The 14,772-nt window shown below is 39.9% G+C and overlaps 1 protein-coding gene across 1 annotated transcript in view; it reads right to left on the bottom strand.

Moving 5' to 3' along the window:
- Positions 1 to 3,696: 3,696 nt before the first annotated feature.
- Positions 3,697 to 14,772, bottom strand: part of AACS (acetoacetyl-CoA synthetase) — a 31,809-nt gene continuing 20,733 nt past the window's right edge. The window contains exons 11-18 of the mRNA XM_065646265.1: positions 13,120 to 13,184; positions 12,812 to 12,934; positions 11,365 to 11,478; positions 10,748 to 10,873; positions 9,118 to 9,187; positions 8,139 to 8,197; positions 7,105 to 7,307; positions 3,697 to 4,959 (exon numbers count right to left, since the gene is read on the bottom strand). Of these exons, the coding sequence (XP_065502337.1) occupies positions 4,822 to 4,959; positions 7,105 to 7,307; positions 8,139 to 8,197; positions 9,118 to 9,187; positions 10,748 to 10,873; positions 11,365 to 11,478; positions 12,812 to 12,934; positions 13,120 to 13,184 (898 nt within the window). The 3' untranslated portion in view covers positions 3,697 to 4,821. The remainder of the gene's footprint in view (positions 4,960 to 7,104; positions 7,308 to 8,138; positions 8,198 to 9,117; positions 9,188 to 10,747; positions 10,874 to 11,364; positions 11,479 to 12,811; positions 12,935 to 13,119; positions 13,185 to 14,772) is intronic.

Raw genomic sequence — 14,772 nt, forward strand, 5'->3', positions numbered from 1 at the left:
GTGTGGACAGCTGCAGCCTGCTACATTAATACTTTGGGACATCTTATTGTTCTGCAACAGAAATTGTTCTGGGACACTCTTTGACTCACTAATAGCATTTCAGAGCCTGCTTCCCTCTCCTTTGCATAACAGATTCACTCCCACTTTGCACACGGATCATGTAGAGCAAGATGCTCAAATTGATGTTGATTATCTCATTATTCGAATCTAAAAAGGCCCCTAATTCCCAGCAAGGAAAATACGTGTGCTCTCATCAGCTCCAAGGCAGCCGTGCTGGACTGTGGCCATGCTTCACAGCAATTCCTACCCTGATTTTATTTCTGAAAGAATACAATGTGTGACATGTAGCTTCTCCTTTCTACAAAAGATGTAGAAGAAAATTAAGTTGCGTCTTGTTGATTATTTACAAGCTAAAAATATCCTCCTCATGGAACAAAAAAAAAAAAAAAAAAAAGAACGAAGCGGTTTTTGGATTTATCATCTCAGCTCTGTAGGACACAAGATCCAGTGAGACAGACACCTCAGGAAAACAGTAACAAGCTAAAATATTTAAGTGGAGAAATTGGTTGATGCAGAGCTCCAAAGATCACCTGCATGAAGACCAAAGCCTTCACCTGTACTGGAACGCCTCTGGTCAGTCTCAAAGGTGGACAGAGGTCAAGTGCTCAATAGAGTGACCCCCTAGAAGGGAAGTGCAGAAAGAGAAATGAAGCGTTATTCAAAACAACACTTCTTCCAACTCCACACTCTGAGCCAAGCACAAGCGCATCAGGCAATTTCAAATGCATTAGTTGACAAACATCTTTACCACCTCACCCAAGTTCTTGTACCTCTGAGCACCAAGGAGACAAGTGACAGAATTTAAGGGCCTGATCTTGTGCCCCTCCTGCTCCGAGCTCCACCACCAGCCTTCTCCAAAAGGCTCGCATATCCAGAGAAGTTCCCGCTGGCCACAAACCTCCTCCTCCCTCAGTCCATTGAGCACCCAAGAGTCACAGGCTATCTAGGAAGATATTTAATAATTCAGTCGTGATGTTTAGCAACCCCAAAGCCAGCTGGAGCTGGACTTAGCAATACAAAGACTACGGCAGCACTTGCACCCAGAGATGTGACATAGGGAAGATCATTCCCAAACATCTTCCACAAAGATCTGCTTGGACATCATCCATGACCTGGACACCATCTCCCTGCCAGAGCATTCCCTATAGACACCAGTGTTCCCAAACCCAAACCCCTGCAGTTTCATCTCAAGATCTAACCGGTACACTGGTACTCCTTCCTAACACATTCTAAGTATTATTTTAACACCCATTTACCCATGTGACTGACTGCTCTGCCTTGTAAATGATATCCTTTTAAATATGCACGCATTAAACTGAAAGACAATAATGGCCCCAGGGAAGCTGCATTCCATCAGGCAATTACCTGTGTTTTTAAAATCACTGAATAAGTAATTCACACAACCGACTTCTCTTGCACATAACAATAAACAATTTTATCAGCTATGCTCTGCTTGGGCTGTTGTGTACCAGCTCAATTTGTTTCCTTGAGAACCACCACTAACCAGGGAAATTAATTGAAATCATAAGGTAGTGGGAGGGGGCAGTAGCTGCTCTAACAGGAGCTGACAAAAGCACATTTCTAAAAGGGGAGTGATAGAACATCTCTCAATGAGTCAAGGGCAAATGGGCTGACTCCATCACGTAATTCAACAGTCACTCTCAAATTTGCACGAGACTGAGAAAAGCACCCAGCCTGAAGTACCTCTGCTCTGCATGTCCTTGCTGTTGAATGCTTCTGTCAGAGGGTAAGCAATTTCCAGAACCAGCTCCATTCACATGCCACTAAAATATGCACATGTAACTTTCCAGAGAAAATACTGTGAACCCCAAATTACAAATAGGCAGCAAAAATAAAAATGAAAGGGGCCACACATCCAAGATATTCACAGGAGTTTTTGTTGCTAACACTGCAGCATCAGGAGCTGCACCACCGTGCCAGATCTTATCACTGGCGCCAAGCATCTGGATGCCACCAGTTTGCAAGGACTCCCCTTGGAACCACATTTGGCCACAATTACCCTGTGCCCCAGGCCTGGGAAGAACACCAGTAGTTTATAACCTGGGGTGGGAAGCAGAAAAAACTACTCCGCTCTTCCTTTGCAACTGTGAGGATTTTAACTCCCTGCTCCTGTGCCAGTGATATTTTGATAGTGACAGCCACGCTCACAGCTGTGTCAGTATCCAAAGAAATGCGGCGCTTGCATTTATCTCCACTTACCTTTGGTGTAAATTGGTTGGTTGGAGGACAGAATTTGGAAAGGGAGGAGTCAGACTCAAAGTCTGGATGGTCTTCCCAGCTCTGCCACAACTTCTGTTCAAGTGCAAGTCTCCACTCACCTCTCCTGCTCCCTGGATTTCCACACACCACCAGCAGCCAGCACTTCTGCAACACGGATCCTCAAGACCAGCTATAAAGTGCTTAGATCAATACATAAATATCTACTTTGTTTGTAACCATAGTCTGGGAAAAGCTTTGCAACATCTGATATTTGCGAGAGATCGAATTGTCTCTATCGAAACTTTTTATAGTGTTTCCAGCAGGATAAAGGATTTAAAAAGCAGCCACTAGGCAGTGTATATGTTCTTAACGTATCTGTGCTTCTAAATTATCTTTAATTAATGAAATATCCCAGAATTACTTATTAATAAGGATCTGTGGGCTTTGTAAACTGCAGACATTTTGCATGAATTAAAGAACAATATAATTAAGTTTTAATGAATACAAAGTCACAGTTAATGTAAAATTTATACATAGCATGCCAGAGGGGAAAGGAATTTTAAAGTACTTTTAATCATAGGTTATTGGCAGCTGGATAGCTCATTTTTACACTTTTCTAATTGGTGCTTGGTATTTATATAATCACATTTTTCATGCCAGCATGGTATATTGTCTGGCTTGGTACAGTTCAGAAAGTCAAACAGACCAGCTCATTTAAAGCCTCCTTTGCTAATGAGGCATTTCCGCATCCTGCAGTGAACATGGAGCTGGTGCCCACGACGACTGTTCCTTTGGTTCGGTCACAAACCACCCAAGAGGGGCTGTACCTCAGCATTTCCAGGCAGTTCTGCTCTTACTGAATCATTAGCAGCAAGATTTTGACATACTCTGCAACAGCCTTCAGCTTACTGGAGCCAGTGAGCTGGGAGCTATTGCAGGGTGGCAGAAACATGCAATAAATTTTTACTAGCTGCAGCTAAACATGAGCATCTAGATTTTGCCCTAAGCAATGGAGTGCACAGCTCTCAATGCACAGATCTGTCCCTTTTAGCAACATTTACATATACAAGCTACAACTTCTTACTGTAGGGGCACAAGGCTCATTTGCAAACTTTCTTCCAGTCCTGTTCACCTGTGACCTTCTCAACAAGGTAACCACACATACATAACTTGCAATGTTTTACTTGTCCTGGGCTCTGCATAAGAAAACAGGATAAAACTTAGAGAATAATAATTTTCTAGTGGTGTGGAACTGGATTAAACCATTAAAAAAAATCAGTAATGAGCTAAAAACAATTCCATGACAGCAAAAGGAAAATAAGACAATAACTGTATGAAAGTTAGAAACAAGTGTAATATATAAAGAATCAATTACTTTTAATTAAGTCTTGACCAAGGCTGAATGCATTCAACAATTTTAAGTACATCCATTATTTTGATGCATTAAATACTTAACCCACAAAATTCAAATAGTGCAGGAGATACTGAATGTCAGAGGTGCGGTACAACTAGTGCAATTGTATTTTATGAAAAAACACAAAACAAAACAATGTTTTAGTGCTTCCATTTTACTGTTTAGTATGTCATTACAGTATTTTTCCCTTTATAAATTGGAAGGACACAGAGCTAGAAAACATTAAGTCTTTCACTTTCAACATGACATTTAGTAAAAAAAGTTACAAAAACCATCAGCTCTTAAACACACTGGAATTCTTCAACTAACATAACACAGGATTGTTGCCTTACAGCCAATAAAGAACTTCAAAACAAGGAAGCAAAACGGTGTCTTCAACTGCAATGATGATAATGCAGAGTAAATGACAGTAAATTCCACGGAAATAACCTGAAGTTACACCAGGAAAAAGCAGCAACTGCTCCCTCACCTTCGGGACACCCAGAAGTCGATCAGTTAAAAGCTTAAAACAATAGGAAGGTCGCATCACAAAATGAAGCAGCAATTACCTTCAAGGGTACCATGAGATATTTCAAGACTGAAATTACTCTAAGTCAAACGGGTTTAGTGCATTGTGATTTGGCTTCATAAAAACATTTAAATGCACACTACAAACAGAACACTTAGTTTTGTGGTTGAATAGTTAAAAAAAAATCACTATATATTCCTTACAGGTGACTGAAACACATGGATTGAAAAAAGTTGCTAAATATCCAGGTTTTTTTAAAAAGCATACATTTTATGAAAGAAATATTCTATTCGTGACTAGCTTATGCTGTTGGTGCTCCCATTCGATGGGCTGGCTGATGTAAGTGTAACCAGAACAGATGCACTCATATATAGAAAAATCACAACAGGCAGGTTCCTCCTTCCAGGCTGGAAAAAAACTCCAAGATACATGGCATATTTAACCAATAAAAGGGAGCTAAGCTTTACCCAAGCCTTTCATAATGCACTTAATGAAATCTTTTTCCTTTAAAAACAACCACTGGTATTAAATAGAGCTTTTTCTTTACATACAGTCTTGGTATATACAGAACAAAACACAGAACAAAGATGCCAAAAAACCCCAAACCAAACAAGTGACTTCAGAAGTCCTGAAGCTCAGGAATATTTTGGTACAGGTCCAAAGTCTCTGGGTTTGAGAAAGCTCCCCGCTGCTCAACTTCTTTCCCTGCAATTATTTGCTTCACAGCTACTTCTACTTTCTTCCCATTTATTGTATACTGAAAAACAAAACCAGCAATGATAAAGTTACACTCTTCACGTAGTAGCTTCATGGAAATACTCAAGAATCCCCCCACCAATCTCAGAACTCAAAGAAAATTTTGTACATTGTTTTTCCCTGAGGCACCAGAATCTTTCTTCTGAAAAAAAAAATCACTTTAAAGAAGTTAAGAGTTTTTATGTGATTTTAGCTTATTACTCCTATTTGGTAACAGTATAAGAACCTGATCGAGCTCCAGCTTAAACCAATGAAACCAGATCAGAATCATGGTATAACATTAAAAATCTAACATTTCACATTGTGACACATCCAATTTTCAAACAATTTTTAATTTTCTAAGGGTGGGGTCCAAAACCAAGGCCCAACTGCATCTGGCTCCAGAAGAAAACTATGACTTTTGTATCTGAAATGGACAGTCTTTTTCAATAGGGTAAAGTGAAACACTGAGCTTAACTGGTCCTCTACATTTAAATGTTTCAAAATAAACCATAAGAGGCTTCACCTCCACTTACAAACCACACAAATTCTATTACATTGTGTTACTCTAGAAGTAACCATTTTTCACTAGAGATCTTTGAGCCAGTGAAATAATCCTTAACCCAATACACTCCTACAACCTTAATCTTCATACTAAACCAAACTTCTCCTTATTAATTCTAGTGAAGTCACACGTGATCCTACTCTCCTGAACCACCTTCATCAACCGCTCTTCCTCCTCAACATTAGCAATCTAATTGTCACAAGTGCTCAGAAACCAGAGCACCTCGGTGCTGCCCTCTTAGAAAAGAAAACCAGTCAGACTGGTCAAAGCAAATGTATTTCATCAGTAAACACCTTGTGGGTGATGCTTATCTGGTCAGGACTAAGAGTTTGCAGTATGTTTTTTAACACCTGGGGATCTCATTAAGAACCACGCTTTGTATTCCTGAAGTCCTAATCACTCCAGCACAGTTATACTATTTCTACCAGTGTAGAATGTCAGTATATAGTCAAGATTGGATTCTATTTTCTGCTGCTTTTAGAAATGTATTTGAATCCTCATCTGAAAATACAAAGAGGTTTCCCTTCCAAGCAAAACTTTCAAAGGAGGACAGGAGACAACTTTGATCACTGGCATGCTCACCTGAAAGGTAATTAAAATTCCCTCAATTGTAAATTCAAAGTATGAACTAATTAATGATCTAAGGAGGCTTTCGTGAGGGGCAGCCCATCACAAGCACCTCACTGCCATCAACTTCGTGCTGTATATTCAGGTGATTTACACGGTTTACAAGTTCAACACTTCATGCAGAAGCCAAGCTGCAGCTCAGAAAAATCTCAACTTCACCATTCAACAGGTGCAGGGGATTTTACACTCACACAAATAAAACATTTTGAGCCAAGTATTATTTGCCAGTGGCCTGAAACAGAAGCAACTCAGATCAGCAGCAGGGTCCTGTGTGCACTGCAAAGGTGGGTGGCCTGACACTCTGCACCCCCATCCTGCTGCTCAGAGCTGTTGAGAGACTCTATAAAACCAGATATTCCCACTAAAGAGCTCCTGCAGCAAGGACGAGCTCTGCAGAGCAACACAGCTCCACAACACTGAGCATGCAGAACCTTTACCTACACAAATTTATCTCCCCCTCCTCTCAGAAGCACAAAGATTTTTATTTTAGTCACTGCTGCAGTTAAGGCACTGATAGAGCTACATTTAAGTGGCTCAACAGATGTAGAAGTGAAGTGGTTTACAGAATTATTTTATAAATTTGCTCCGTGTTCTCAGCTTTCATAAGAATGTCATTTGAAGCAGGAAAACAAAAACAGAATAAGCTTACGGGTAGCCAGAAAAGCTAAAGTTAAATTACCTTCTTAATATTTTCCTATAAAAGGCTTAAGTAGATATTACCGCGAAAAAGCAACACATTTATAAACTGAGAATGGGCATTTTTAAGTATTGTTAAAAAACAAAAACATGCTTAACTGAAAAGGAGATGAAATGATGTTGCTAAGCAACATAGACAAACTATTTATAAAGCTCGAATACACTTTTGAGATGCTAAAATTTCCATGTATGTGGGTTTGAAGAGCAATGACAACTGCTCCTTAATTACTATTCAAGGTGGCAAAGAAAAAAAAGTAGGCAGCGTTTTTCATGACATACCGGAATGCCTTTGGTTTCTAGAATGAGGCTCGGAACATGCCTGGCGGAAAGCGCTACACGGATCGCATCGCGAATCCTTTTCACCAGATCCTCGCTGAACGTGTGGTTTAATGCCATCTTCAGGAACAGGATCACCCTCTCCTCCCCATCCTTGTTGTACTGGGGGACACAGAGGCTGTCGGAAACCTCTTCAAAGGCTTCAACTAAAAATAGGCGAATAGTCCTTATTAGCACTTGCATTTGGATATTATTCTGGATGCACCAAAAGAATTATCACCTCCCCTAGAGAGCTGGAAAGGCAGAAATCCTGGCTAGGTTGTTCTACGATGAGCACCCCTTCTGGGTACTCTGAAATTTTAACTCCTGCTCAGGTAAAAATCCAGGTTTAAGGACAAAATATTTAGGCCCAGGACAAAAAAATTGCTTCAACTTTTGGGACCAATAATCTTTTACACTAAGCCATTCACTTTGGCTTTCCTCACAATTCCGCTTGCTGCAGAGACAGAAAACTAACATGCCTGATCACACAGGAACAAGGAGAGACAACAGGTCCTTAAATCTCAGATTAGAACCTTTGCAGGCACTGTTTCACCACCTTCTATAAAGTAAACCTTCTTTGAAATAAGAAACACAAACTCAAGAACATCTTCTAATTATTAGGAAAGGTACAATAAAATCAGTCTCAAGAGCTTGTCTTGGAAAGGGGAAAGAAAAGCCTCAAATTTAGTATTCACTTACAAATCTGCATGATATCATTAGTCTGTAAGGCCTTATTATATGAAAGCAACATCTTCCAGAGATCACACCTCAACTGGTCATCTCCAGCCCTACTGATCCTTTAGGGAAGCAACCAATTTCAAGTCTACAAAACTGATTTTTACTGTTAATGCTAACACACTTTGTACTGTCTTTCCTTTGAAAAAAACCAGTAAATCTTTTATTACTTAATCCTTCCAAACACCTTTACAACGCCGACATTTCAGATCTCAGGCAACAATGTCATAGCTGAAAGAGGTGGGAAGTTAATATCATACCTATGTTGTAGATTTCAGAACTTCCAAATCTTACTCCATTTGGATTTAATGTACCATCACTGAAAATCAGACAAACAAGCAGCAGCATTAAAATGTGATTAGAGTTTGATGAAAAGAGAAATATTGATGCAATTAACCAAGTCTCTCTACATTTCATGCAGTGAATGTGCAGCCACATTAGAAACAGAATTTTAAATTTTTATTCAAAAAGGCATTTTGCTCATTAGAAAGCAGCTGTGTAGAGAACTTCAACATTATTCATTCACCTTTCCTGGTCCCTTCCCTTTCTAGTAGCCTACAAATACACATACACACCACTGACGAAATAGACCAAGAATCTTTGTAGTGCTCCAGCCTATTAAATTGTGTATCATTACTTTCCCATCTCTTATAGCTGGAACTTGTATTTCAACTAGAGCAACCTCAGAACATATGTCTGTTGAACAGGTCTATTTGTGACAATGCCAGACGCAGCTTTGAAGGTTTTCACTCAACTGTTTTAAACAGCAACCTTTAAATGCAAGCAGAAAATTTGGCCACAACTGCAATCTTGAACATCCATGATCGCTAACACAACCACAACTTAGTACCTGATTTTCTATAATTAAGTTTTGCTGTAAAGCAAGTCAATGGCAAAGACAAGACCAGAAGACAAGTTTCCTGACTTACCATCTTCAATGTGCTGCACTTCAATCTGAACTTCCTTATAGATGATTCTTACAAATCGTGGAACACAAAACCAAGTCCAAAACTCACTTAAGTTCACATACATGAAAGTAGCGTAGAACTCTGAAACTGGCTCACTTCCCTCTAATCCAGCTGCTCTGATTAATTTAAGGGTTGAAATCCACAATACCAGATTTAACGAAATTAATACAAAGCTAAAAGGCATGACAAAGAATCCCATACATTATGCTCTAAGGTGAAGTTTGCATATTTTAACACTTGTTTACTCAGAACATTCACCAAAATACTATACCTGCGACCCAACATGACAATTCCTCCTGTCTTGGGATTAATTTTGCAGTAATCACCATGGGCCCAGACACCTATTACAGAACGACAAAGGTTAAGCAGCTGATTTCTTATTCATCCAGTCACAGACACTTGTGTAACCCAAATCACATAACTTAGCAAAACACAAACATATCAGATATACTGTGATAACTACCCACAGCAAATGTAGCAGTACTTAACTACACAAACAATCTGCATTGCGTTTAATACAAAGAGCTCATACACAAGAGCAGCTCACACATTAGGATCCAACCCAAGGTTATCTTCCAATTGCTTGTTTGCATAACTACACAGCATCCTTCAGAAAAGAGATGAATAGCTGCTCTGCACACCACACTGAGGAAACTGGAAGAACCTTCCATAAAGGCAACAACATTCCCACCGGTCTCTCTCAAACCACTTCTTTTATAATGTACGATTCTGTGCAAGAAGCTTTCTGTGCTTGTACAATAGATCGACAATTCCCCAGGGAGCTTACGCACTTCATGTTCTTTATATGCGTTAATGTAAAATCAGATTCAACTTTTCAGAGCTGGAATAACATCTGTATTATTTTTTAAGATTGTTTGTGGCAGGCTGCTGTAGTGGTATCAAACACAAGCCAATTCTACTCAAATTTTTAAACATAAAAACCCCCTGAATTATTTGCACAGAAGACCATTTTCTAACTTAACTGTTACAACCTTAAGCCCATTTGCAAGAAAAGACAGAAAAGGGGTTTCAGACAGAACCTCTGCACCACTGCAATTTCAGTTTAACAACTGCCACACAGGTTTTTCTTTTCATTTTATTGTTGCCAGGTTCACATGCAGACTGCAGCTTCCACACTCCCTCAATTTACCTATATTGTTATCTCCTGCTGCACCTCCTGACTTCTCTTGTGAATCCACTCTGTATTGCTGCTATTTATAAAAAAATAAAAAGCTTCTGTCTCCAAAAAGCAGCAGTTTGGGGTCCTGCTCCTCTAAAAGCCGCAGCCTGGTGGGCAGCGGGAGTTCAGCATCGCTGTGCCACACATGCAAAAGCTCTGGATGAGCAGAGTCCGCCGCAATTATTGGGAAGAAAGCCCCTGGCCCACAGCACCTGTTCCTTCACTCCGACCACTGGAAAAGTGTATGAATGCAGAATACACGTCTGAGGCTGTGTATACTTAAAGCTCATGTTAATGAGGTAGCAGGTCAGCACTTATCCCGCAGGATTCACTCCCCCGGCTGGGCAGGAGCCGTCTGGCAGAGGTGCAGCAGCACTCATTAATGGAGGATCACTCCCTGACCTGTTCAGCACTTTCATTTCACACTCATTCCAAAGAGTCTTGGATTATAGTCAGATCTGCCTAACAACAGCAGGAGCAAAATGGGATTGGAGCTTTCCAGAGATTCTTATTGAATTGCTTTGGATCCATATTCAAGACAAAGCGCTAGAAAACAGTGCAAGATACGAAACGTGCTGTGGAGCTCTCACCCAGGCAATCTCGATTCCAAGCTGCACCTGCCTATCGCTTGGCAAGACTAAACCTGTACCTGCCCAAGAGCAGCAATCCAGTCTATACCCTCGGTCAGTTGGAGCAATAGCCAGAGCCCTTCGTTACCTACCTGGGAATTTTGAAAAATAAGCCTTCCTGTATTTGCTTCCATTCTCATCGTTCCAGAAGTGCGTAGGCTGACAGGGAATAGGCTTGGTACAAACCAGCTCTCCACTTTCACCCCAGACTGGTTTTCCTGTTTACAAAGAAAGAGGTATTTTCTGCATTTCTCTTCTGTAAACAATAGAGTAGCAAAGAGCATCTAGTGTTACTACTTACACACCAGATGCTGATGTAGATCTGAGATGAGCTGTGACTGCTGGTCGTAACAGCTTGTGTTCAATTCCTAAACTCATCCCTATCTTAACCTCAGTAACTTCAGGAGAATTACAGCACAGGGTGGAAGCCAGCCTGGCACCCACAGCAACGCAATTAGCTAATTAACACACCAGAGCCTAGAATTTGGCCTTGAGGTGCTTCAGCAGAGTAACAGAAAAGGAGGGTCTTTGTACAGATTATCTTTACCAGAGTCCTATATGATCCAGATCGGACCAATCCAGAACCAGGTTTTGTGCAACGTTTCCAAAGTGAAATTACCTATTGAACAGCTGTTTATCTAATGAATGCAACTTAAGGCCATATTACTACTGTATTTCATAAGCGAGCATATTTCGCATTAATAGTTACCTTCATCATTCCATGCTTCTACAGCCATTCCAAGATTTCTGGCCTGAATTTCTCCTTTGTAGACTGGAATTGTAACATTTTGACCCATGAAACATGAAATTATATCTGTTCCACCTACAATAAAAGAAGTCCATTTAGAATACATGACACTTTTTGGAAAAAGCAAAACTGAGAACTACAGAAGAACACCAAAGTGCCACCTTTGCCAAATGCTTCTGATCCACATTAGGCTGCATAGAATAAATAGTATTATCTAGGATGTTATGCATCTTTTATTAAAAGAAGGTTTCTTTTCTTACTTTATATGCCTTTTTATATGTGTATGCCCTTCATGCATAAATATTCCTGAAGGCATAACTTTTCTTCTTCCAACAGTTTCTTTAATCTCATGTAAGGAAATTCCTGTTTATATGAGAGTGAAAAATAAACAGGTCCTCATTTACAGACTTTGATATTTAAGATCATTTAGAAATGTTTCCTTGTTTGTTTTCATTAGTTTAAAAAAAAAAAGTCAAGCTACTCCACTCAATATTTACTTAGCTTTTGTATCTTGTTCTCATTAGCCTGGGGTGGGGGGAGAGGGGAGCTGTGCCTATAGGATGAAGAGTTATCTTAAAAACAGATACTGTCAAAATGCTTAACTGGAATATTTAGAGTCTTCCTAGGACTTCAAGGAAGCAGAATTAAGACAAATCAATCATGTTAGCTTAACTCAAAACTAGTCTTCTGCGTTTGAGACTATTAAATATCTATAGTAGCGAGTTCAAGATTCTGTACTACTCTTACCAGAGTCAGAGGTGATTTCAGTAGCAGAACAGTCAGACTTCAAACAAATCAAACTAAACCCACTTAAAAAGCCCTTTGAAAAATTCAGTTCTGGTTACAAAGCAGGATGAGGAGTTCTGTGGTGGACCTTATGTGAACAGAAGTTGCCTCTGCTAGCACTCCTCACAACAAACCGCACGGTATGTGGGCTTGATATTTCTCTAATTATACAATTTACACAAAAAAATCTGTCTGCAGTGCCAATTACTTGGCACAAAAGAATTGGAATGGGAACAGGGCAAAACCTCTGAGAGGTATTTTCTGCTAAAGTCAGCTATTTGCAGAACAGTATGTTCTGCAGGTTAATAGACTCTTTTCTTGATCTCACCCTGCTACCCCTAAGGACAGCCAGGCAAAATACACCATCCTGCTTAAAAAAAAAAAAACACATCCACATGTCAGAAACATTCCGCCTAAAAGCCTTTGAGTGTACAAGCTTCATTATGACACACTGAATTAATGCAGAAAAATCTCTGCACTAAAGAGAATTCCAGTTTAACTATAACTGAGCCTGAATGATCCAAGGCTTAAGCTCCCCAAATATGCAGCAGCAAACAAGCAAGAAGTAAATGCAGAGGCAATGAACAGAAATAGCAAGATGTGTGCAGCATAAAAGCATCACCTGAAATGGATCCCAGGAGGACACTGCTTTTTATGTGCTTGTAGACATACTCATAGCTTTGGGATTTGAGCGGGGATCCTGTAGACAGAATCGTGTGGAGTGTTTGGAGATTGTGTGTTTCACCTTAAAACACGGAAAAAAAAACCACACACAACAAAATAGGTTAAGGTAGAATTTTTAGAAGAGTTTGTAACTATTTGTCACTACAATCCAGAAGAGTTACATAAAGGACTGTGATAAGAGACAGTGCCAGAACCGGAAAGGCAGGAGGGAGGAAAAAAGGCACTCAATAGCTATTTGAAGCTCACATGGTTTTAAATTCTTCTCTTCCAGCACAGCCAGCCACTTTGCACCCGTTCCAAGGATGGTGATCCTAGAGGAAAAAGAGTTTAAATGTTTTATATATTTAAATATACTAAGATTTGAAAGATCCGCAATTCCCCCCACAGTAACCAAAGGCTGTAGACACTGTACATTGATTAGTCAAGCAATGCCGCTTCTTAAAGCCTTAAGTGCAAGGCACATCCTTTTGAGCAATCAAAATTAGTCAGATCACTGTCATTTCTGCAGCTTTGAAACTATTAATTCTACCTTTAAATATTAAGCAAAGCTTTCCCACCTCATGGAAGACATTCACTTTCATTTACAGGAATTCATAACTGCAGAACACTCCAAAGACATCACAAAATATTATAGCCTTCTCCTCATTAATGGGCCATAATTGCCGCTAAGCTGTTTAACATAAAACTGCTGCCTTGTTACACTCTTACATATAAAAATTTTGCTATTTCAGGGCACAGTTTGACAAAGAATACTTCACCCTGAAGACAGCAGCCAGTGATTGTTTTAGATACATGTTCAGTTTCCACTGGTGAAAGTCTAAGTTGCAGGTCCCTAACTGAACATAAAACTTGGCCGAGCTAACTGAACAACTGAATTCTACTCATGGAAAAATGTATATTTAGAGCTCACCAATACAACATAACTCAAAATGCAGGCTGTACCCCTTCCCCACTCTATCGATGCAAGTGCTAGTTTAATGTTTCTGCTGACTTGAGGAAATCCTCTTCCCCGCCTTCTGCTAATTCATTTTATATTACAGCAATAAACTCAGTCATGAAAACACAGACTGGATCCCTTATCCATCTCTGAGTGCACAGAACAGGGCAATACACACACCAGTACAACTTAAAATAAGATCCTGAAAATCTTTGATTCTACTCCCAACGTGAGATGGAAGGCAGAAGAGCTCTTGAGATAACAACATTTTGAGACAGAGAGAGGGCTATTTCTACACTATCAAAAAGGGATTTTCTTCTTTTGCCATTTACATGGATGATGGTTACCGAGAGGGACAGGAACAGGCTATTTGAGCACACACGCGGGTGCTCAGAGCACTTCACTGGGTACCCAGAAGCAGCCCCCCGAGGGCTCACAAATACCCTGCTCCTCCAGTCATCGCATAACACACTCACAGGAACTATTTGAACTCTTGTGTAATATCTTACTTTCCCTCCATGCTTCAAATTATTGCTTATTTTACAGTCAGAATACATAATGCTTCTCTATTTTAAGTTCTTTGACACTTCTTCTACAGCACATGTAGAGCCTGGCCTCCTATTATTTCCCTCCAAATGCTACATAATTGCTGGATGGTGACTAAATACACTTCACTTGAACAGACCTTTAATTGATGTCACCTTCAGTAATTCTTATGCAGTATGAGATATCTTGGTAATCCTGTAAGAATATTCTATCTGAAGGCAAGTATGGAACATCTTCAGAGAAGTAAGGTAGTCTTAACATGTTGAAGCCTTTTTTTGAAATATGTAAGGTCTGACTGAGTTGGGAACAGACTGCATTATGAAGTATCACACAGATGGCCACCGCTTTTAGCACCAGATTATAAAAGTGAGACATGCACACACATTTCAGTTATCTTCACTTACTTTTGGCATGTA

Source organism: Caloenas nicobarica, chromosome 16 (assembly GCF_036013445.1).
Source record: "Caloenas nicobarica isolate bCalNic1 chromosome 16, bCalNic1.hap1, whole genome shotgun sequence".
NCBI classification, from domain to species: domain Eukaryota; kingdom Metazoa; phylum Chordata; class Aves; order Columbiformes; family Columbidae; genus Caloenas; species Caloenas nicobarica.